Source organism: Montipora capricornis, chromosome 9 (assembly GCF_036669925.1).
Source record: "Montipora capricornis isolate CH-2021 chromosome 9, ASM3666992v2, whole genome shotgun sequence".
NCBI classification, from domain to species: domain Eukaryota; kingdom Metazoa; phylum Cnidaria; class Anthozoa; order Scleractinia; family Acroporidae; genus Montipora; species Montipora capricornis.
The window spans coordinates 17,999,545-18,024,383 of NC_090891.1; the positions used below are offsets into that span (position 1 = coordinate 17,999,545).

General features: G+C 39.5%; 2 protein-coding genes across 3 annotated transcripts in view; one reads left to right on the plus strand and one right to left on the minus strand.

Moving 5' to 3' along the window:
- Positions 1-1,321: 1,321 nt before the first annotated feature.
- LOC138015297 (uncharacterized) lies at positions 1,322-17,190 on the minus strand. The gene is made up of 5 exons (XM_068862285.1): positions 16,953-17,190; positions 13,298-13,381; positions 6,071-6,178; positions 2,462-2,687; positions 1,322-2,102 (listed from the first exon to the last, which is right to left on the minus strand). Exons 1-5 carry the CDS (start codon positions 17,161-17,163, stop codon positions 2,096-2,098), a joined length of 636 nt encoding a protein of 211 aa, XP_068718386.1. The 5' UTR covers positions 17,164-17,190; the 3' UTR covers positions 1,322-2,095.
- A 3,820-nt stretch (positions 17,191-21,010) lies between these two features.
- Positions 21,011-24,839, plus strand: part of LOC138015296 (tolloid-like protein 1) — a 52,065-nt gene continuing 48,236 nt past the window's right edge. Inside the window, exons 1-4 of one of the 2 annotated variants that reach the window (XM_068862283.1) lie at positions 21,011-21,230; positions 22,701-23,691; positions 23,961-24,214; positions 24,656-24,793. In XM_068862283.1, the coding sequence (XP_068718384.1) occupies positions 24,100-24,214; positions 24,656-24,793 (253 nt within the window). In that variant the 5' untranslated portion in view covers positions 21,011-21,230; positions 22,701-23,691; positions 23,961-24,099. Of the gene's footprint in view, positions 21,231-22,700; positions 23,692-23,738; positions 24,215-24,655; positions 24,794-24,839 lie in introns of those variants that run through there. The other variant, XM_068862284.1, reaches the window with a different exon arrangement.

A 24,839-nucleotide genomic window follows, 5' to 3' on the forward strand; every position in this document is an offset into this window, starting at 1 on the left:
TTGCTAAACTTCGTGATAGCTTCGATGACACTCTCCAAATGGAATTTATTAATCCCCCGTGAGCTTAGGGGATCGACAGGGACTGTCTTCTCACCATGTGTCGGTCGATTCGATTTCGACATTTAAGTGTACGTGTTGGTGAGTGAAAGGCGGTGCACAATCAATTGCATCAATATGTACTTGGTCAGAATCTTTTGCTTCATCTTCGAAGAAGGCCATTTTCTCACGTCTTCAGTCTCGTTCTTCTATTAAAATGCAGCGGAAAGTGCTCAAACACTTACGCCGTTACGCAGGAGTGACAAATTTGCATACAGATTCTCCCCAAAACTCGTGGATAATATCCACGCGTAAAAACGACGCCAGTTGGCTTGTGGTGGGTAGTTTTTTTTGTACGTCGTAAACCTTTGTTTTGCTCCCTCTCGTTTTGCTTCCATTTCGTCTAGTTTGATTTAAGTCGCAAAGACAGGTTTGATGATATGTGCAGGTTTCAAATATCATGAACGTACAGAGACCCCGAGGGGGGAGGGGGGACTCCCATATAAAAAGGGGAGGGATGCTCGTCTCGCTTAGGGGTAGAAATTTCGGATTTTGGTTTCACTTAAGGTGTTCTCGGCAAAACGCAATCATATATGGTCGTGAAGGGCTCCTTTAGGATTGCGCGAAGAAATATAAAAGTGTAGATTTACACTTTTGTATTTCTTCACGTAGTTGATAGTATTGGATGATAATGTCTTTGCCATCATTAAAAGGCATTGTACTTTTTATATATCCGTGTTTTAATATGGTCTCTTTTAGGGGTAAAAAAAAACAAAACCCTGGGCTACGCCCAGATTGGTCTCCTTTAGGGGTTTAATTTAAAATTTCCGATGAGAGTCCCCCCCCCGCGTCTCATCAGTGCATTTCTGGACGCATCACAAAGGATATAACGAATTGTTCTAATACTCACAATCCAGTGTGAGAGAAATGCAGTTTTCAGGTAACAAAGTGCGGAGGTAATCATTGCAAAAAGACATGACAAGCCAGACGTTCTAATAGTTTAATGATCAAAGTAAGCCTCATATGACCAATCAAATGCTAGCCCTGGATGGCGCAATTTTTCCGTCATTACGTGATAGGCGTGTGCTTAATTGCTACAGGCTTTCTCGATATTTTTTTCAGGTCAGTCATTAATAAGTGATCACATGATTTTTCTGCTTGCCCATTTATTCCAATTTTCACTCAAAATCATGCGACTACCTATCCATAACACGCATTCTTTGGTTGTCCAAGAGAGATAGTGTGACTAACCAAGAGAAGGGAAAAGTTAACCAAGATAAAACCGTTCTTATAATGGCACTTTTATTCTTAAACACTTGAGCAAGAAGTATCTTCACTCATGAGTGTGCCTTGCACTATAACTCATTGGATAAACTCAAAGCCGGATAGCTGGATATAGGTGGAAGATTACAAAGACCTTCAAAGAGTAATCGAGTATCCTCGGGGACTGAGAAACTGAATGGATCAGTGACATTTATAAGGATCTGTTTAGTGGGAGGAGGAAGATATTAACGCCAGAAGGCACCTTAATGGTGGATCATCTTGAAGCTTTATGTTTTCTGTATTCAGTTTTGCATGTAGAAAGAAGGTAGGACCCGGGGATTATCTTCTTCAATGGGGATTGTAAGCAATGACGACATCCGCGATAAGGAAAACGTTAACTGAAAACTATAGGTTTAGTAAGCAAAATACTGCACGACCGGTAAGAGTGCTTTGCATTGATATACTATTTTCTTGTTATCATTCGCAAAAGCGTGACGTGAAATGGCCAAACGTGAGCGATACACCGCGATAATTTCTCACTTTTTTCTCTCACTGTTCATACCCTTTTACACCAGAAAAATCGGCACACATTTTACCAAAGAAACAAGTTGTAATAGTCAAACAGTTCTCCCCCGAAAAAGAGAAATCGCATTTTCTGGTGACGTAATCATTCCGGTTATCCTCTTCGAAGCTTAAGGTCCCTAATTTGGAATCAACCAATACAAGGGTGATACTCTACTCTCGTCGACTGACTTTAAATTGCCTGTACGATTCTCCACTCTGCATGCCCTTCATTTTACTTGCTGCGTACAAAAAAAACAATAAATGGAAATGAGAACTATGTAATGTCATGATGCTTTGTGCTGTAAGGGATGGCAGGTTATGGACTAAGGAATTCCAAGAGAGCAGTTGTTGACTTTTCAGGTGAACGCAAGTTTATTGTGTACAAGAGTGATTGGAATCGACGAATAGAGTGCATCAATTGCAGAATAATTCAAGGAAGGAGATGCAGAAAGGGTACAGCTAGTTTCTAGTCCTTCGACTACTCAGGACATATGAGAAGTCACAAAGATACCAACAAATTAATATCGCGTTAATAAATGTATAAATAACCTTAGATTTTGATTGGTATTAAAAAGTGTACTCATTAAGTCATGCTTACTTTGGGTTAACGCATGCAAAAACCACGACAGCTCCGTTTTTCATATTGTAGTCAGGCCCCGTGGAAAAGAGACCAAACGAGGGTTCTTGGTCCATTCCTGTAATAAATCCCTTTTTCATAGCCATAGGAATGGCTGCCTTTTTCATGGCATCGGGAATGAGGTCTTTTCTGTAGTGAGCCTTGTAGCCGTTGGTGCAGTGGAGAGTTTGAGACATTTCTTGATTGCCTACGTTATGACATTGGAAAAAAAACGAAACTATTAGCTATAGACTTCATTACAAACAATTTCAGTTATGGACAAGATTAAGAAAACTTCATTCATAGGCTTTGTTCAGGCAATTTACACTGTTCTTTTCGCAGCATTAATTTACTTCGCACAATATCTTTAATTTTTAAATATTCGTCAGTTCCAACATTTTGGTTCCTGGATGTGACAATACAACCACAACCGCAGTTTTCATCGTATCACTCATGACAAGATTGCATGGAAACTTCTCTGTTTCATGACAGCTTCTCTACGACGATGGCGTTATTGGCTTAATAATGAAGAGGTTAAACATGACGTTTACGCCAAACGGCAAACGTCGGAGTGAAATTAGGGTTTTGCCCAAAACGGAAGAACCCTGCTTGATATTAGCTCATTTCTGTCCTGTTAGTTCCAGATATCAAGCAACTTCTCAAAGGAATTTGACAAGTTAAAAGAAGAGAATTTTCACGCTTTTATGATAAGTAGAAGCCTGCCGTTTCCCGTTTTCCGTTGGCCGTAAACGTCATGCTTAATCTCGATAATCATTTAAGCGTCAGTTGTGTTTAGCGCTGGGGCACTTATTGGGGACACTCTACAGATAACCAATCAAATCAAACCAAATTGCTGGTTGATTTTTGAGGAGGTGAGTGGAAGGTGGATCGTTGTACCCAGAGAGAAACCTCTCGTAGTGGAGCAGAGTATTTCGTAGAGAGCCAACAAACAACCCACATGTGACGCCAGGACGGGGAATCCAACCAGGGCCACATTGGTGGGAGGCGAGTGCGAGTGCTCTCTTCAAGGCTTATTAGGAATCTCTGCATTGTCAGCCAATAATAATATTAATACACATTATTATATGGTTCTGTCTCACAAGGACTGGGAACTACCAAGTGGGAAGTGCCAAACAGCATGATGACAAAAGAGAGGATGACGAGCAAACTTTGACAGAATTAAGTTCAGCTCATCGCCACTCATCGCCGTTCGCAAGCAAAATATCAGTTAGTACAAACCAGTTACACTAAACGAATTAAATTGTTCTTGTTTGCCATATAATAAACATCTTGTTAACCCAGCTTAGTCAGTCTGTATGGGAGAATCTTGACCTCGTGTACTCACGACCTCCGTCAAGATTCTCCCATACCGACCTCCTTCTCGGTTAATAAGAACTAAGTAATAATGAACACTTATAATAAAAACTTATATAGGGCGATTTTCCATTGCGTACATGATGAAATGCACTTTACAAGTGAAATATAATGATTGAAAATAAATGAAATTTATAACAAATTTAGATAAAATCAGAAGGTAAAAAAATAATTGTTTTGACGATTTGCTTCTTGCTCTTGTTCTCAGGTATATTAAGGAGTGGGTCAGTTGTTAATTAGTGTAAAACTCCCAGGGGTGGTCTATCTGGAGAACTATGCGTGCTAAAGGCTTCTAGCTCAGTCATGGTAAACGACTTCCCAAAGTAAGTTAAGCTATTAGTGTTGTTGCCATGGCACTCAATGACGTGACCAATGATCAGCCCACTTCCGGTTTAGGTTTTATGTCTTCTGCAGACAGGGAAGGACGGTACTTTATCAACAGTTTATTGCATGTGATAGTGTTACGACGTACCCAAGTACCATACCCAGTGTAATTGGAACTGTCACTAATGTAACTTTATACATACTAATTAAACAGACTTTCAGCACGGTTTGACAACCGTTCCAATTACCTTGGGTACGATTCTCGGGTAGGTAGTAAATCTACGGAACAAAACGTTGATAAAGCAACGTTTTTCCATGTCTGCAGAAGCTTTCAAAATTAAACCAGAAGGGGTCTGTTATTTGGTCACGCGATATATTTCAAGTAAAACAGTGGGGATGTAACCTGTCACCAAGTTTTGTCCAAACTGTGGGAACCATTTTCAAGATTGGCCACCCCATCACTATTTGACTACGGATTAAATGACCCAGCCCTTAATATACCCGAGTAGATTAGGGTCTAGCTCTGAATAAACAGGAGATCAGAGACTCCTTGTTTACGGTATAACATGCCCCTGTCCGATTTACCAAGCAGTGCGTTTGTGGGGAAAATGTACTGTGGGCAAAACTCTGTCATACAAAAAAAGGAGGGGTTGTAGCAAGCAGCAAGGTTTGCAAGAATGTTGAAGTTGAACCACACCTTCAACCTCCTTGATAACGAGCGATTCCGTCTTAGAAGTGCCGTCACAAGCTCAGAAGCAAGATGGGCCATAAAGCCACGGCATTTCTGGTCAAGTGACCCAGTGACGTAGACCCAGCCACCGTCTACAATCTTTAAAGAGCAATAGGATGAGAAGAAGCGAAAGTAATAGCAGTCAGTGTTGGATGTTGAGATGGGGTCGTCTACTCCTCTATTATTTGGAACAAAATGGCTGCATGGGTATCGAGTGTCACCGTTTCCAAAACATTTAGCAGAGACACTGTCATAAGAGAACAACGAACCTTATCACTTTATTATTTGGCTCAGACCCCTTCTGTCCTTTGAAGTTTTAAGAACAGTGCATACAAGTGTCAGGGATTCAAGGACACCTTTTCCCAAGATAGGTGATTTTATAGATGACTGCCCCCTAAAGGTTAATGCCGCTGGTAGCCATTAGGTTTATTTCTACTCGGGCATTTATTCCCTCTAGAAACATTTAAATATGAAGCTAGCTATATACTAAATTGTGTTAAGATTATATTTGTTAGTAAAAAATATATATCTATATATCACGTTTTGTCTCTTTTGAAAATCCAGTTTTTAAGTATACAATATATAGTTCAAATGTCACCAAATTTGTAAGCTCTTGTATAGGTCTTGTAGAAATAAAATTTATTATTATTTAATGATATATGAAACAATGATATATGAAGTCTACTGGTGTATTTCGTTCTTTATCACAGACAGATATAGAGATTCTTATCTGTTGGAACAAATTAACGTTGAGTCTTTGAGTATATAGAGCGATTTTCAATTGAGTGTCGAAAGTAATTAGCGAATTGCTTTGGTTTCGCATTTAATTCACTCAGTGATTGGTTCAAAGTTCTCGCGCCATTTTTTCAACCAATAGAAAGTGAAACCAAAATAAATCGTGGCTTGCGCGTGCACATTTTCCCGCACTTTGTGTCGGCTACGTGCAATTACTTCGAGTTTTGATTGGTTTACTGGATTGTTTCCGTCCTTTTTGATTGGCCAAAGTAATTACTTTGGTTTTGGTTTTACGACAGTCGATTGAAACTCGCTCAATATGCAGGCCCTGATCAAAAAACGACCTCGTCGTTCTTTTATTTCCTTTACGTTGTTGTAATGAATTGCTTATTAACTATACTTTTCTTGCTTTCGCGTTTAAACATTACCTGAGCCACATGTGTAATAGAAAACAATGTCAAGACCAGTGGTATCCGCTTTCCTCCAATGGAATTCCTGGCTCTGAGGACATCGAATGGAGGTAGAAAACGGTTCAACTATTAAAGTAAACCAAAGTAGCATAAGAAGAAGGAGATGACAAAACTCAACTAATTTCATGGGATTTTGTCGACTTATCTACTACTATGCAGACAAAATGCTAGTTTCAAAAAACTGGCAACATAAAAAGGTCAAAGGTCCTATGATTCAACGAAAACGAAACGCAGTGGCGGATCTAGGGGAGGGGCCTGCCTCCCCCCCCCCCCCCCCACCCTCCTCCCTTTATTTTTGGACCAAAGCCACCAAAAGTGTGAAAGAGCAAAAACAAAATTGTTTGAGAGCGGGCCCCCACATTACCTCCAGGTCTGGATCCGCCACTGAAACTGTCATAAAAATATAACTTGTCGTGAAAAATGAATTATTGTGTACAATGTCCATATTATTCGTTAGTTTTTCCGGCAGGAAGTATGGGAGAGCGGGGCTGTCGAAGTGGTGAGAGCACGCACCTCCCACCAATCTTTCCTCTGCTCCGAGAGGTTTTCTCCAAGTACCCCGGTATTCCCTTCTCCTCAAAAAGCAACGTTCGATTTCATTTGATTGAAATATACGGTGTCCCTAATTAGTTCCCGGTGCTAATAATATTATTATTTCGCTTCTCCTACACTTTCAGTAGTTCAAATTTTACGAAGAATATGCGGAATTTAAAATTCAAAGCGATATTCTTGACTTAAGATGGACAGTGTCTCGGCTAATGTGAAGAAAGTCAGTTGAATGAATAGACTGCTTTCACGATCTTGCAGTTCTGTAAGATTACCCATTTCTGGCATTGTCTAATAGATTGTTTTCGTCCTTTATACCTATTTTATCCAAGTTAATTACAAGCTGTTTATTATAACCTGCTAGGAAATCAAATACAATGTTCACTTGAGTAACACGAAATCTAGGGTAAAGTCTCTTCAGGCCAGCTCATAGGTCTGTGTATTTGTACTGATTGTATAAGTATCGTTCATCAATACATCCTACGTTGCACACAGTTCCTTCAATCAGGATCCATTGTTTCTTCTCTTCTTCTTGTCCATGACCATGATATCAGGTTTATTTGCGCCGTCTTGCGGTGCTTTATCCAGTTGTATGGGGATATCCCAGAGGATTTTGGCTTTCTCGTTATCCACAGAGTTATTTGGTAGGGACTGCTTGTACCACGGCGTCGAATCTTGGTCTGTGACGAAACCATACAATGATCGCATCTGATGATAAACCGGGCGTAACATGCGATCGTGTCTTGCCTTGTACAGAGACTGAGCAATAGCAGAACAGCTACATAACAAGTGTGGTACTGTGTCTTCTTTCTGGTGACATAGCCGACATATCAGACCTCGTTCTCCTTCTTTCAACTTCTTTCTACGATATACCTTTGTTGTTAGCACTGTTGTAGAATACTACTATATATACTAAAGGCAACATCTGGGATGCCCCTCCATATCTTACTGATGTTATAACTTTCCTTCTCCTAGTCTTCGTCTTGCCATTGGTGAACAATGTACTGCCCTACCCAGGGTTGATGCTTTACATCTTGCTCAAACTTCTGCCCTATTTCTTTCTTGAGTACAGATTTGATGTTTCTTGGTTGACATTTTGTAACTTGAATTTGTTTCTTTGTGCTTCTGGACTGAGTCGCCACCAGTTGGACGTGTGGGTCAGTGCTGGTTGTCAGGTAGTGTGCCGTTTTAATCTTTGTTGATTTGTACAAAATCTCTACCTGCTGCAGTCCTTTTCCTCCTTTGTGAGAAGGTAGGTATATCATAGCATTAGACTCGTGATTGTGTTTACAATAGTTTCCGTATTTTAATAATAATAATAATAACAATAATATATATTGAGCTTTACAAAATTCTCAAAGCTTTACAATCTTACAATCTTACATTCAAATCTTACATTCAAATCTTACATTCAAATTACATGCAGTATGAGAAACTCTAAAATTACAAATGAGGTTTACACACTAGACATAATAATAATAGTAATCTCTATAAACTATATATAATATGATCTCTATACTCTATAGACCACTTTCAAAAATGGCGGCCAATTATAAATTCTTTTGACAATATTAAAATTAGCGTTACTAACCTCATTTTGAAGTTGGTAATTCAAAAGAATTTTTACACTGACACGAGGTTAGTGAGGCTAATTTAAATGCATACAAAAGAATTTAAATTGGCAGTCATTTATGAAAAGGGTCTATAGCACTGGCGGAACAGGTGTGTTTTAACTTTACTCACTTCCGCAATTAGTACTTGCTGGGATCTACCAATCAGGTATAATCTAAACCAGTTTAACACCTTCCCATCAAATCCATAACGGTGTTCCAAACGACCAAGTAAAACAGAATGTTCAATGTTGTCAAACGCCGCCGATAAATCTAGAAGAACAAGTTCAACATCCCGGTGGTTTTCAATAGCAACAAGGATGTCGTTAAACACTCGTAATAACGTAGTTTCTGTGCTGTGGAAACATAGATACGCAGACTGAAACTTGGCTAAAAGCCCATTGGCTATAAGATAGTTCAGCGTTTGCGTAGCGGCCACACGTTCGAGCATCTTCGATAGAAATGCAACGTTTGTGATAGGGCGATAACTCGGATATGCCTCACGGTCAAGGGACAGCTTCTTGATCGAAGGGTGAATTACACCTTTTTTAAGGGATGATGGAAATACACCAGATAGCAGAGAAGCATTGACAATAGAGGTGATGGCTGGAGCCAGGGCTTTAATAGAATGCTTGAGCACACTAGTTGGAGCAGGGTCTAATATACACGACTTAGTATTGGACTTCACTAAGCGCAGAGAAATCACAGAATGTTGTCTGACATAATGGTTGACTAGGCGCTACTGACAAATCCATCGTCGCCAAGACTGACGAGTGCAAACTATCTTTCAGATTCACTATTTTTTCGGAGAAAAAGGTGGCAAACTTCTCAGACAATCCCTGAGGCGAGTCACATGTTGGTAAGAGCAGGGCTGACTTGACCTTGAAAAGGCCATCAATCATTCTAAAGAGCTGCCTCTGATCAGACCCTGAAATTTGATTCTTGTAGTATTCTTGCTTTGCAGAATTTAACGCATTCTTCAAATATCTGGCGATGGACCTCTAAGCCAGACTTGACACTTGGCGCTTAGCTCTCTTCAGAGACCTCAAGTTGTCATCATACCATGGCGAGTAAGGACGTAGTGTCACAGTACGAGTGCGAACAGGAGCATATAATTCAATGAGATTGCTTAGAACCTTGTCATATTGAACAGTCAATACATTAGGATCTGTGCATGCGTTTAAATCAGAATTATATAATGCAGAATCCTGTAAATTCTTGTTCCATAAATCCAAATCTATCTTGCGCAATTTTCTACATTGAAACGTTCTTCTTGTCGCACAGGGCTTGGGTATATCAGAGGTGCACACTATGGCACTATGATCCGAGATCTTGTTAGGAAAACAAACAATTTCTGGAAGGCCAAGTAATAGAAAATCATCATTCCTCACTAGAACTAAGTCAAGGGTGTGTCCACGTTTATGGGTTGGGCCCACAACCCTTTGCTCAAACCCAGCTGCTTCCAACATGTCCAAAAACTTCAAAGCATCAGCATCCTCGCGATTGTCAACATGAAAATTAAAGTCTCCAGTAATTATCAGGTTGCAAGGCGAAGCCGCAAGATTCTCGAGTAGAATAGAAAAGTCATCGCAGAACATGCCGACAGAGAGTTTGTTTTTCTTTGAGGGCGGAGGTCGATATACGGTAACAAAGCGCATTGACGACGTAGGAGTCGAAATAGATATATCCATGTACTCAAAAGCATTAAACAGAGTGATCTCATTTTGTGTAATATTTAGCCCTTTCCTCAAAAAGAAACCTACACCACCACCACGCCGCATTTCTCTAGGTAAATGAATGAAGTTGAAGTCCTGAAGGGATTTTATAATATCAGCCAGAGTTGGGTCAGATATATTGTCAGTAGTGAGCCAGGTTTCAACCACAGCTAATATGTCGATCCTCTTAGATATAACCAGGTCACACACAGATGATGCCTTTTTGTTCAGAGAACGGATATTCCAAGTTGCGAACTTTAAGAATGGTGCCCGATCAGATGTTTTCTTGGCAATGTTTACATGGACAAGGTTGGATGAATTCCTAGCATTGTGAGTGATGATTTTTGGTGAGTGATCATGGCGTGATGTAATCCGAACAGAAAGGTGTTGCTCATTGTTCCTAGAATCCTTAGCCGTGACAATGATATGCAAATCTGGAGAAGTTGAGCAAGCCGAAATGCAATCTATTAGTTTAGAAGAGTTTCGATCCCTAATAAATCCTCTGAAACCCCTTGTTCTCCTGTTCGAAGAAATCCGCGTGTTAATGGTGCTTTGTACTGATTGATGCCACTGGATGCTAGAATGCAAGGGTGGGTTGACAGATAAGCCATTTCGTTGTAAGTCACCGCAAGATCTTGTGTTGACTCTGATATGCAAATCTGGAGAAGTTGAGCAAGCCGAAATGCAATCTATTAGGTTATTAAAATTTCGCTCCCTGATAAAACTTCTGAAAAGTCTTGTTCTCCTGTTCGAAGAAATCCGCGTCTTAATGGTGCTTTGTACTGATTGATGCCACTGGATGATAGATTGCAAAGGTGGGTTGACAGATAAGCCGTTTCGTTGTAAGTTAACGCAAGATCTTATGTTGACTCTAAAGCTAACTCCACGGCCACAGCCTACTGAATTTCCAGATGCTATAAACTGTGATCTTGATAAACCTTGGGCAACCACAGGACCAGGATTAGAAGAGACATCACAGCAGATTGCGAAATACGCAGATAGAGAAACATGAGAGTCGAATGGCAGAACTACAACCGACGCCCCATGACTGGTTTGTTTCAACACAGGAATTCTAACAGCGGCTGCACGGCGAGAAAATTCATTAATTTTAAGTCTATACAGAACCACAGTTAGGCAAACTAGACCAAAAACGCGGAGAGTGTAGCAAGCACGAGCTGCCGCCATTTCATTCATTCCATTTCATTCATCATTCCACTAGAACAGTAATATAACAGTTTTATTTTACGTGTCTTTCTTTCAAGTTCTTGTAGATGTTGAATGTTCCAGTCTGTTGTCCACATGTGATAGAGAAGTACTGGAATTGCAAACAGATTCTTAGTCATGACCTTTCGTGGAACTGATAGGGGCGATGTCCATATCACAGATAGTCATCTAAGGTATTCACGAACAGAGTTAACTGAATAGAGTGTAATGTGAAGTGCTAGATTTCAATCCCATATGAACCATGTGAGCGTTAGCCCTACAGATGGAAATGGGCCCACACAAGGACAGAGAAAAACTCTGACCAGGGTGGGAATTGAACCCACGACCTTCGTGGGTTCCTTCCTACCTTCCTACCTTCCTAAGGTATTCACGGCCAGCCAGTTTCTGCAGTTCTTGTTCGAGATGGATGGCATTCTCAAATTTCCCCTGAAATTTATAGTAGTCGTCTTCTCCAAGTTCTGGTACTTCTTGTCCACTGTTTGAAGGGAGCTCGTCACCTTGTTCATGTTTTCCTCTCTTGATGTGGATAGCTGCGCATTTATCAATTTCGCATTGTAGACCAATGCTCATAAACAATATTATTATTATTATTATTATTATTATTATTATTATTATTATTAGTAGTAGTTGTAGTAGTAGTAGTAGTAGTAGTAGTATTTTTATTAACCTTACGTCACTTCTATATTGGAAGACAAACAATTGTCGGAAGGTCGTAGGTCCGACTTCCGGGTGTTTGCGACGCTGACGAATAATAAAGCAGCTGCTATTTCCAAAACGATGAACGATGGAATTACTTGGTGATAATTAACCTCGTCTGCGAGAGTAGATATTTGACTTTGCAGAAACAATGGTCAACCACAAATGCAAGAGTTGAGCGATTGTGATCTTTGTTTTGAATTCACACATTTCTTGTCAAACTTTATAACACTTGAAAGAAAAAAAAACTAACAAAAACTAAAACTCGGTGTCTTGCCATCATTTTGACACAGATGTATCCTTTGATTCGCGAGTAAACACACAAGGTAACTTGATCACAGAGCCCGCTAAATTCGATGTCCTTTTCGATTTTGCGATTTACGTGTGCAGCCAAAAGTACAATAGAAAAATTGAACGTAGCAAAACTCTCCCAAAATGTTTTTGGCTGATGGTAGCTTTTGATATTTGCAGTTTAAAATTTATGTTGTTTTCATGTCGCAAATTTTGTTGCTGATGGCAAAATATTTTATTCTGGATCGACCGTCCTGAAACTTTCTTCTGCTCTTCCTAAAAGATGTGTATCAATATTTATTTTGTTTTGCACAACTTAAAAAATCAGAAGCAGGCTAACAAAATTTTTCTATTGTACTTTTGTACTTTCTCTGTCCTTATGTGGGCCCATTTCCATCAGTAGGGCTAACTCTCACACGGTTTATATGGGGTAGAAACTTAGCACTTCACATTGCACTCTAATCAGTTAAGTCTGTTCAAATATAAGTGCTACACGGCTAACGTTTGCAAAAAACGTAATCTTTCCTTGTACTTTTAACAAAATCTGGACCTTGCTGAGTTCGCATTTTTGAGGGTTAAAATGGAATTTTCGGTGGTATATTTTTGAGGCCTCCCATCCAGATACTAACCCCTCCGGACAGGGTATAATGACAGTGAACTTTGGTATTAGAAAGCTATCATAAGCTCACAGTGCGCGCTTAAACTTGTGGTGAAAAAGAAGTTGTAAGGGAGCTTGAAAATGATAAACTAATAATGTCAGCCTCAAGGACAATGTTTCTCGATTCCCTTTTATTTTCTTCAATCTTTCCGGGTTTAGTATTTTGGGTTTGGTATTTACCTAAGACATCTGCGATGGCATTATAATAATATACGGTACCAAAACAATATCGTGCACTACTAGAACTACATATTACGCAGAGAAAACTTGAATCTCCTGCAAGACAAAACGCAGCTCAGTTGACAATATGGAACTGATAAAGTGGTGTGTTACTGCACTACCACACCTACGCAATGGGTGCCTATTTTTCTCATTTTGCCATCATTTTTTGTGCGGTTGCAAACCCCAAACATTGCAAAGATAAAGTTAATGGGCTTTCACTCACTCAAAGCGGACGGCAGAGGGTCCATCATTCCAGCTGCCTGTGTAAGAAAAAGTCCATATACGGCAAGCCAGGGAAAACACATTGCTAAAAACAAAATGCTTCAGATTAAAGAGGGCGTCGATGCAAACTACTTAACCAAAGGGAACAACTGCACTTATTTGTCAAGTAATTGAGTTTATTTAGGAAGTGAAGTTAGCTTACTTAAAAAGAAATATGTCGTCATGCAAGTATGGACAAAAAATATGAAAATTGTTTAGTTATCTACATTTTGGCAATAGTAAAGGTCTGATTTCATAGGAAAATGATCATCGTAGTCAAAGAAACATGTTACACAGTTTCAAACTTGAACTGAAGAATGCGCTGCCCTCTGGGATATCATTTGAGCTATCAAGCCATCTGAAAGCTGATCAATTAAGAGTTCGTTTTCATCCTGGTAAAGATGAAGTTATACGAGAGAATATATGAGACACCAAAGGAAGCCTGAAATGACCTTTCGTTGCAGGCGCTGCAAAGAATCAGGGTTGTATTTAGAAGGCTTCGTCACAAATGCACAAGTTGCTTCCTAAACTGTAATGACCATTCACCTATGATTTCATTTTATGAAATACTCAAATCCAACATATTTTTCACAAGTACTCAGATACATATATCACAAGCTCAATTAGCAAAAGAAAGGCAGTTTGCAATTCGCAAGGTCACGTGATAGGGTCTTGGCCAATAAAAACAAAAAAAGGTAATCTTCACCTGCAAGTTTACAGTGCCCTTTTCCATTAATGAGGGTTTACTTTCTAAAGAAAATGTGGTGCGACATCAATGGGGAAAGAAACACGAGAACTGGGATGTAAGAGGCAAGTTGGCCAACGTAAGAAAGAGTTGTAAGAATTTGAACTGGGGAACAAGGGAACAACCCCCCTTCCTGGTTACGTGTTGTGTTTCGGTCATGATGTGTTGAGGTATTCTTTTGACGTGCTGTGTTTATAATCACGTAAAGGGAGAAACTCGACGTCATAAAAGAACCTCGTTGCATAAAATGTAAACACGGCACAACACGTCATTGTGGAAACACAACACGTAACCATCAATTCTCGTCACATAATGACAAAACCACACCACAAGACACAACTTCAACACCAAAAGAATAGAGATTAGGTAAGAAAGTTATGCCTTTCCATATTTAACGCTTAATCTTGCAGTTGTTTGCTCAGTGACTTAGGCTATGAATGGCTGCTAGGCTTCCTGTGACCTTGCATTGATACAAGCCAGGTAACTTAGCTACAACTGTAAACTTTCTGATAAAGTTGACCAAAATAGAGACGGTACTTATTCAAGAATGTTGATCCAGTTAACTTTTTAGACACTTCGTGCTTGCTGGAACGCGAAAACGTTTGCCAAATAAGTTTGAATGAGCTTTTAAAAGTTGTTTACTTGCCTGGGAGACACCAAGCTCTTCCGGTACGCGTATCATAAAAATGGTTATGAATTCATTTTTTTTCGAGGCAGAAATAAAGTCGTTTGCTGGTTAATTAATGGGCGGTTGGGTTTAGTTCAATGTCGATTGTAATCTTCAATGATCTCCACTAAGCATTGATTTGAACTATCCGTCGCACCCTTCAGTTTCCGCTACACATAACACAAATCTCGAACTCATATTCAACTTATCCAATAACTGTTAAGGTGGGCAGAAACGAGGGGTCATGTTGCCGGGACATGTTGCAGCGACATAATGCAGCGACAAAGAGATGTGTACACACTAAGGCGACATGCATTAGGGTCGTGTAGCGTGTTGCGTGTTGGGTGTTGCCCAATTATAAAAGTATCAGCTCACACGAGGGAACATGTCGCTGCAACATATCCCTGGGACATTTACCCGCGACATTTTCACGTGTGTACACATGTTGTGATTTTGTCCCTGCTACATTTCCCCGCTACACCTCCCTGCTACACGTCTTCTCAATGTGAACTACACAAGCTCTTTGTCGCTACAACATGTCCCTGCAACATGACCCTTCGTGTCTGCCCACCTTTAATTATATCGCATTCGTTTTACCTCCTATCCAATTAGGCCATTAATTGAGATCATTTCTGATGCTCTGCACTTGAGGACAATTACTAGTGTCGCTACGCACAAGTACGTCATCAATTAAATTCTTCCTTGTGTAATTAAGAGCAAGAATATATAGGTTTAGTCCAACGAGGCCAGACAACAAGCCTTCATGAGCAATTAGGACCATGAGATGCCGCTTATCTTAACAGCTGTTTCCAATTCATGTTACATCCTATCCGATTAGGCCATTAATTGAGATTATCTCTGTCGCTGCGTACATGTACTTTATCAATTCAATTCTTCCTTGGATAATTAAGGACAAGACCGAGGGTTTAGTCCAACGAGGCCAGAAAATTTATTTAATTTTTTTGAAGACTTAAAAGCCTTCATGATGAACAATTAGGACCATTGTTTTCTCAGTGTTCTCAAGCGACTCAAGCTAACTTCAAGGAATCTAAACGAAATACATGACGTAAATGCTTTCCGCTGGAAAGCAGTAATATCATGGAGTGTTCTAGAAATTAACGACCCACACGACCCACGACCATTAGTCAAATTCGTCTTTGCCGACCAAGAATTGGAAGTCAGACACTAGGACCTCCGTGGGTTATATTCAGCAGTTAGTACCATGTGGTGCCAATTATCCTGGAACTCAATTATTCTAAAACGATTCCTCTTTGAAGTAAGTTTCATTGATTTCCAGTGTTCTAAAAAAGCTGCATCTCACTTCACGGAATTGAACTTGACAAAATTGCACGATTATTGTTTCCAAATAACGGTCGTCTCGTGGGTCACCGTCACAGTATTCCAGAACTGGTCTTCAGTCTCGGTCTCTTTGTCACTACAATTAAGCTTAAAGAGCCTTGCACATTAGAAGGCCTTTAACGAATCAGAAATTCAAGTATGGTTATCCGAAACTTCAATTGCTACCAGTTTAAAACATTTCTATAAGTACCCATAACAGCCGTACAGTATCTCTATGGGGCGTTAATATTTTCTAGGCTCATACTTTTTCATCACTCAAAATCTCAAGCCTTTTCCGAGATAGCAACCGTGTTTCCTATAAGGTACCTGTAAAACACTATGGTACCCGCTTGCCGAACACAATTTGAGTCTTAGTGGAGACATTGGCTTAGTCCATAGCCGTATATGTGGTAAATATTGGAATCAAAGAAAGACCATTGAACTCCTCCGACGAATTTTGTAATAAAACTTTAAACATAAATGTGATCTGAAAACTTGAGAAATGGTTGTTTTTTTCTAGCCGATAATGTCTCAAGATCAAATTAAGTTACGTTCAATTCTTGGCAAGTCTTCTCTGATCTTATCTAAAACCATTTTAATCCTGTTTGCGCTGTTAATACAATTTGTCTACGGAACGTTAAGCCGTTAAAGAAATTAACGGATTTATTAGGCAAACGCCCCTTTCGATTAACAACAACGAGAAGGCAACCAAAGGTGGAGTTTTTGAAGCGTGAAAGAACCTCCGATTCTCGAACTCACAGTTTGTAAACTCAAGAACAAAAAAATGAATTTACAGGAGTTAGCGCTACTATATTGTAGCTTCGATTCTTAAAAAGGCACTTCTGAAGCAATTACTTCTCCACTTACCTCCAAGAAAAATATTGTTATTGAGGATTCCACAAATTATCAAAATACTTTGAAGTCGAATATTTAATGAAGAGTTAAAATCTGATCCTTTGACGATCATGATGTTGTTTACTTCGAGAGCGCATGCGCGCATGCGCTTTGTAACCTTTCTGTATGTCAGTGTCGCATTGTTTCTCTCGGTTGTCGAGGCCAAACGAAAAAATATTTTCATTTTCTTATGACTGACAAATCCTGTTTTACAATACGGCCAGCCTGGCCTCACTTTCTTCTTCATAGCGCGATTTAATTGCCAAAATCTAAACGGAAATAGGTCACTAACCTCGTTTTTTCGACCGCAATGTTATAAGTTAAAGCTCCTTATTTCCTGTTCTTTCCTGTTCGGGTGATAAATCCCTAAATTCAACTGGAAGAACGGATGTGGGCCATAACAGGTTTTATGTAAGCGCTCATTGGCCATGACCAATGTCATATCACATCAACAAGCGCGAATGGAATGATAATACTTTTATTAAATTTTATATAATTGTGAACGCTTAGAAACCTGAAATTTTCGGTCCCTGTTACATATTTTTCAGTTTGGACAAGCGGCGCAATCACACTGTATATGAGCTGATGACAGAGATTTATTGAGCCAATTAGACCGTTAGAAACACAGTATCCGAGGCTAACAATTGAATACTTGAAGAGTTATTATCATGACACAACAGAATATCGCGTTAACTTGAATGCATTCCACACCTTTTTCTTACATTGCCAGCAATATTTACGCACGGGAATTGGTTATAAGGGAAAAATTCTAAACGATGGCCAAGTAAAACAGTAATGTTATAGCATGGGACATAACCCTTTTAAAATCGCGTTAACTGCTACCGTTTGTATCCCACTGATTCTGGAGTGCTCCCAAGAAAATGTTGAATAAATCAGCTGCTCTTAGATCGACTGATGTTCTTGCCGACTGTCAGGACCGCGGGATCAGCGAAGTTTGCTTTCCAATGTTGCTTGTTTTCTCTAACTCTGTAAACATAACAAATTACCACAGCTTCAACATGCTTTAAATGTCACGTGATCGAATATTTGGGCACGCTTCAATGTGGATTTTAGTACTCAAAGCTGCAGTGTATTTGACATTCGGTCTGTTGTCCAAGTTTTGTACCTTGGTCCACGCTGGGCGTTAGAACCGCATTCCAGTGAAATCAGTTCGTGTTTTACACGCAGTCCGTAACCTTTAGTCCATGTGTTACTTTACTGAAGGATGTCGCTACCTTGCTTAGCACGGTTTTCATACAAAGAAAGATGGCCAGTTTTCGAAGGAGACCATGGAATGTAAGATTTGTCGGTACTTGCGTAGCTTCAGACCTTAAGCGGCCCTCCACTAAGTTTATTTCCAACCCATGGAAGACAAGTCAAGGGTGAAGATAAACAAAGTTTGGACAACTATTTAGAAAGATAAGATGGAGATATACTATTTATGCGGTCAAAGTGGACATATTTATACAGCTTCATAGTATTAAACTTTCTTTGAAACGAACTTAAAACAAACCTTTCCCGAAAATATCTTTCGCTTGAACAAGAATAGACAAAGTGACATTCCAAACAAATTAATACGAGGGGTAGGGAGGGATTAGTCCAATCACATACGATCTCTCCTTTGGGCCACAAGTAATTCCATTGTTCAAAGCAATATAACAATTTATCCCACGCAAAGAATCGAGTGATTTCAAAACTTCAAGAGGTTCCCTGTGAGTCATGCTTACGTTAAAAAAGAAAATTAAATCATTCCCTGACTAAGATGCCGTTTCCCAGCTGTCTGCGTAATTTTAGCCCAAATGCGTGATTAAAACCAATCTAGCTGAAGCCCGGATTCGGTTCGGATTCTTTCTTTATTTCTTTATTCCTTCATATCAGACTCTGAGAAATACATGAGAGCAGCCAAAGCCGGAGGCTTAAATGGCATATGGTCAGCAAACATAATGTGAAGAATTTGCATAAATAAAAGAAGGCTTTAACTAAAATTAATACAATACTATTAATGAAGAAACAAAAAAAAAAAAAGAAAAGAAAAAGACTGGTTAAGAATACTAAACAACTAAATATGTCTACTTAATTTACAAACGCACGGGATAATATAATCGAATCAATCGCATAAACAAATACTCCTAGTATAATTGTTTGACACATAGAGTTTACAAAATTGGGGACAGGAAACTAAAGTACATTGTTTATAAAATTAAAATTAGATATAAACAATAAACAAGCCATACTTAACACTTAATTATTAAATGATGACTACAAAAACTAGAGACACTCGGCAATATAAACCTGATCTTCTGAACTGGTTGCATGAAGTCTGTGAATAGACTCTCAGTTGCGGATTTTGAACTTTACTCGGAGAGTTAAGAATAGCGTAGGAATTCTGCTTCCCAAAACCTTTAAAATTAAGGCCTTTTCGGTTAGCATGGTTACCAGGATAAAATTGGCTTCTTTTCATCGCTGATTCGATTTCCGAGCCGAAAAGAAGTGATGTTGCGGCCATGCGGATGAAACTAGTGAACAAGCCTAACCAACAATTATTACTTTTATTGATTCTCGAAACGTAAACATCCTTTTATCTGAATGAAACTATTCTGAACATAATTATAGACGACAAGAGAACCAAGGAGTCAACTCTACCACGAAACTACCACGAATGTCGTTATGGCAACCGGCATTCATATTTCTCCTTGTCATAAATTAAAGGAACAAAATTTCTCTTACTCTAAATTTTCTCTCTCTGACGAGAGACGATGCCCGATATCCGATATAATTCTGACCGACACGCCAACACGGCACTAAAGGTTTGGCACACCAACGGCACTAGCCAACGGCACTAGCCAACGGCACTCCCTATGTGGATCCAAAGACAACACTCCGTAATTGTTTGGATATCTGTTCAACAGGCATTTACGTACTTCTTCTAAAGAGTGAATAGGCTCCGAAAACGAAAATATGACATATATCCAACTGGCACTGTTTATTTTCATTTTCATCAGTGAAATTAGAGATATTCAATTCTCAGTTTACAATCGGTTTTGAATCAGAAACTCCAAGCATTAAAAAAATTCGGCTTCTTTATTTATTTATTTATTTATTTCTCGTTTGTTTTGGGTTTCCCTACGTGTAATATTCTCGTGAGATGAACATAGAGATCAGCACGCTCGGACTTCTCAATAAACTTATTTCCCACACTAGTTTAAACCTGCTCTTAAATTTCTTCAGTAAATAAGAAGATTGGGCAGTGATTATTACCAGAAAAAAAAAACACATTTAGAATAGCTTATGGCAAAAGTGGCATTTCCATCAGCTAATAAAAAAAAGGCTTTTGGCACTTTTCACGAATAAAAGTGCTCTCCGGCGATTTTCACACGCATCTTCACGGACGCGTTTTAAATGTGTTCACATTTCCATGGGCAAACGGATGCTGTGTCTATTTTCTATTTGCACGAATGTCTTTTTTCGGCAGTCGTCTAGCTTTCCCGGAGCACGGCTGCAAGATATCGCTCGCTTTGAATGCAGTTCATTTGGATTGGCGCATAAGCTGAAACTTGATGACTCTTAAGTTAATACTCCCCTCGTACTAATTCTTGATGTTTGGGTTGGTGATGTTGCTGCTCCAAGATTTGACACAACATGCATGCTTTTTTTTTTTTTCATTTCCCGGCTTAAATTGGCTTTAAACGTGAAGATCGCAAGAAGAACGACTGAGATGGGGGTGGGGGTGGGGGCTCGCATATGAAAGGGGTGATGATGCTCGTCGTCTCGCTTAGGGGTGTAAATTTCGGATTTTGGTCTAACTTAGGGTGTTCTGGGGTAAACGCCATCATATGGGTAGCCTATATGTAGCCGTGAAGGTCTCGTTTAGGGTTTCATGTGAAGCCCAGATTTGGTCTCCTTTAGGGGTTTACTTCAAAATTTCTGACGAATATCCCCACCCCTTCATATGCGAAGTCCCTCCCCCGGGGCAAAAAATGTACCTATCCTGTGATGGGACGAATAAATAAAATACTCTCTTTCTAAACAGTCGAGCTGCCTACAACGGACCTTGGGCGCTGACCGTCGAGAAGATACATAAACTGAACAATTGGCAGAAGGCGGTTCTCAAGTTTTGTTAGCAATTCGATTGCAAAGATAGGAAATAGCACAAGGCCTTTTCAATGGTGGAAAATAGCCAGTCGATCAAATTTTCATTTGACATTCATTGCCATTAAAGTATTTTGTTTTGGCGTAATGGTGTTTACAGTGGTAAGTACTAAAATTGTAACGCCCTCGCGTGGCAACACATCGTTTTATTATTTTGTTTTGTTTATTTTAAATTCTTTAGAACTAAGTAGCACTTACGTTTAGCTGACATGAGTTTGTGTAGATAAATGAGAGCAGAAACATAGAAAAAGGCAGTGTCTTATGTTGTCTGATCATCAAAATGATGTTCTGAGGAAGAGTTTAAGATGATAGTCTTTTCTAAACCTATACTGCGTTGTTTCGAAGGAATTTGTGTTGCTGGAGTTCACATTGGTTAACAATGCACTGTAGACACTGGGCTGAGAATTTGTTGCCAATTGTAATGACAACAACAGCAATTTATGAACTATTTCCATTTTTATACATAGCATTATCTATCAAATTATGTACCGCAATAGATTTTGCTAATCTATTTATTTATGTCGCTCTGTAATTCAGAGCGACATAAACAAAAGTAGCAACGGTGATCTACAAACGAAAGGATCAATATTGTTAAATAGGAACGAAATTCTTGAATTGATATCAAGGTCTTGGAAGAAATTATACTTTTGGACTATTTCAACATAACATTTTGAGCGAAGGGTGTTGTTTAGCGTGCAAGATAAGAGAACACCGGTTTCATTCTCGATGTTCTTCAACTAGCACAGTGTACAAAATCTTCTTAAATGCTCAGGAGTCTTAGGGACAGATTAACTCCCTGTTTCAAGGTGAAGACTATGATTCCCCAAAGGAAGTTTTGCTAATTGCAGATCTGCGTAGAGGATTTTAAATTCTATCTAAAAATTCAGCTTTTTGTTGACTGTTTTGAAAATATTGTAGAAGTTAAGTTTTCGGTTAAGGTTTTTGAGTGAATGTTGATGCTGTGTTGAAGCTTAAGGCTCGACATCCGCCGCTCACTCGAGTTCGGGTATCCTCCCCGAGAAGAGTCGTGATTTCGGGAGTGAGCACTGGCTCATTTCCCGAATCAGCGGCTTGTAATCGAGCCTAAGTTGAAGCTTTCTATATATTTTTCTCGATGTGAGAAATGAGAGTTTTCTTATTGTCCATATTTAATATGATAGAGCTAGAGTCATATTTATCACATAGATTTTTAGTGACATCCCCGATTGAGCTTTCGCAGACATGATATGGCACTGAGAGTTGTAAACATTGTGTGGTGATAATATCTGGCAGGGCTTGTAAATGGGTGTAAAATTTTAAAACGTTCGTATCAGTTGCAAGTTTCTGAAAGAAAGTCTGCCAAGTTCATTCCGGGCTGCAACGTTCGGACAATGTTTATATACTCCTAAAGACTGTTTGCAAAGGAAAATATGTACACGTAATGACAATTGTAACGACCAAAAGTGTATTGAGAACGTGCCGCGGCTAATCTAATTTTTGCGATCGAAAAAGCAACTGGTAGTGAAACATTCAGTCTTTTTTCTGTGTTTTAATCTGAGTAATGATTAATTTTTGTTATGGAAATGTTTGCAGCTTAGATGGTACACTTTTCCAGAAGAACTCCAGAGGTTGCAACTTGTTTCTCTGCCATATTGACCACTGTCCGCCAGGCTCCAGTTGTTCGAAGGGCTGGTAACTTTATCCAGTGGATAAGTCACTATTCACTCAGAGACGTTGTTTTCCTGCGCAGCTTTACTACTTGGATGTACTTGGAGTGGATAAATACCAAAATCCTGTCACAGATTGAAACTGTTGGACATTGACTTATCCACTGGATCAAGTCAGTTATCAAGATGGCGACTCCAAGCTCTATTACTTTGAGAAGTGCGTTTGCCGAGTAACTCGAGAAACGGGACTGTTTAAACACCCTGAGGCTTTAACTTAACGACTGTTACCTATTACTCATATATACAAATATGTAATGTCATAACATTGACAAGTTGATGTGAGGTTTTATTTGTGTGACGTGCACTGACTCATTCGACCTTTTATTCGGTATATCAAGATTAAAGCCACAGAAAACTTCATACTTCAGTTTGGATCATGAAAGCAAAGCAGCGACGAAAAAATCAACCTCTGCAAGTTCCAACCTGGTAATACCAGGTTTAAACGAGTATTCTAATACGTACACGTTAAGATTTTGGACGTCTTTGACACTGCTTTTAGACGTGGGATTGCAAACTCCAGAGAAAATTTTAATCCGCTAGAAATCCTTTCGAGTAAATATCTCACACTTTATTTTGCACAACGGGAGTCCATCCGAATGACAATATATTCTTTGAAAAGGCGTGACTGTTTACAAATAAACAAAGAAAGGGATGTGATGAGTAACGTCCGACCTTTTAGTGATCTCACATAGTGATGACAGCAAAGTGAAAGTGTCCAAATATCGCTCTTCTATTATCTTCACCGGTATAACAGCAATGTCCATTTTGGTTTGGCGAGAAAATGGACTCCTTTGGCGTACATCCAAGATGAGCTTATTTTTAACCCTGAGATTGGAAGGTTACAGGCATGAAAAGTGGTAAGATTGAGACATTTTATCATCATTTAATCAAATGTCATCACATCGCCTCATTGAAAAATCGTAACTATTGACATCTGCTAAAAAAATATCAACGTTTCCGTTTACCCCTAAATATAAAAATGCCCGGGATCTTCTCCTCCCACGTTAAGCGTCTCAAATCAAACATTTGTATAGGTCCGATGATCGTGGGAATCGGCGTCTAAACGGTCAAAACACTCGACAAGCTTATCTCGTTATATGTCAGTCGACAAACTTTCAATCCGCAGGTATCTGTCGGAAGCTGTTGAGAGAGGTACGAAAGGGGAAGTCGAAACGTTAGTCGTGACGCTATTCAGAAGTAGTTCTGGCGATACAACTCCCAGCACGTTGTACTCTTTCAAGAACTGAATTTCCCGGCCGTGCACAATGGTGCTCACCAGTCTCAGAATGTTACCTGTCTTGTTTTCGTTGATGTTTTTCCTTGGTTATTATGGCTGCATGGTTGATGCTGATGAAGAGGACTACGATCCTTGCAAAGCTGGTGAGCGTGCAGCCTGAATAGTTTGTGGCACTTTTTACTTTTTTTCGCATTGGCTGGTTATATAGCCATGAACGGTATTTTTTTTTCTTTTGGGGATCTGTACTAGTTTGACAAATGTTGCGTACCTATCACGAAAGTTCATTTTAAACCGATCATGTTGCCCTCTTGACTGCGTCTTGGGCCGGGCATTATTTTCTCTGTAGGACATCAATCGCTAGCTTGTTGGCACGAAAGGCTGTTTTCATTTCTGCCTTTTGAAGAGCGATTTATCGTTACATCCATCAATGATAGGACTGTTAGCTTCACACTTAACATTTGGCTCTCGCGTTTCTTGAAACGTTTCATACGACATTTCGAGGAGATAAGTCGCTCTCAGGTTTTTTTGGTAGTGTCAATTAGACCGGACTGAAATTGTTCTACTGCTTTGTTTTGTACGTACAGATGGCATTGTGCAAGGAGATATCGCCGTCTCTGCCAGCGAACTTCAGCGCAGTAGGCCCAGAAGGGCAGCAACTGCTCACAAACAGAGACTGTGGCGGGACGGAGTGATTCCCTTTAGAATAGACGATTCCTACACAGGTTAGTAAAATCCATCGTCAATTCCACGTCATGCATTTGCACGCTG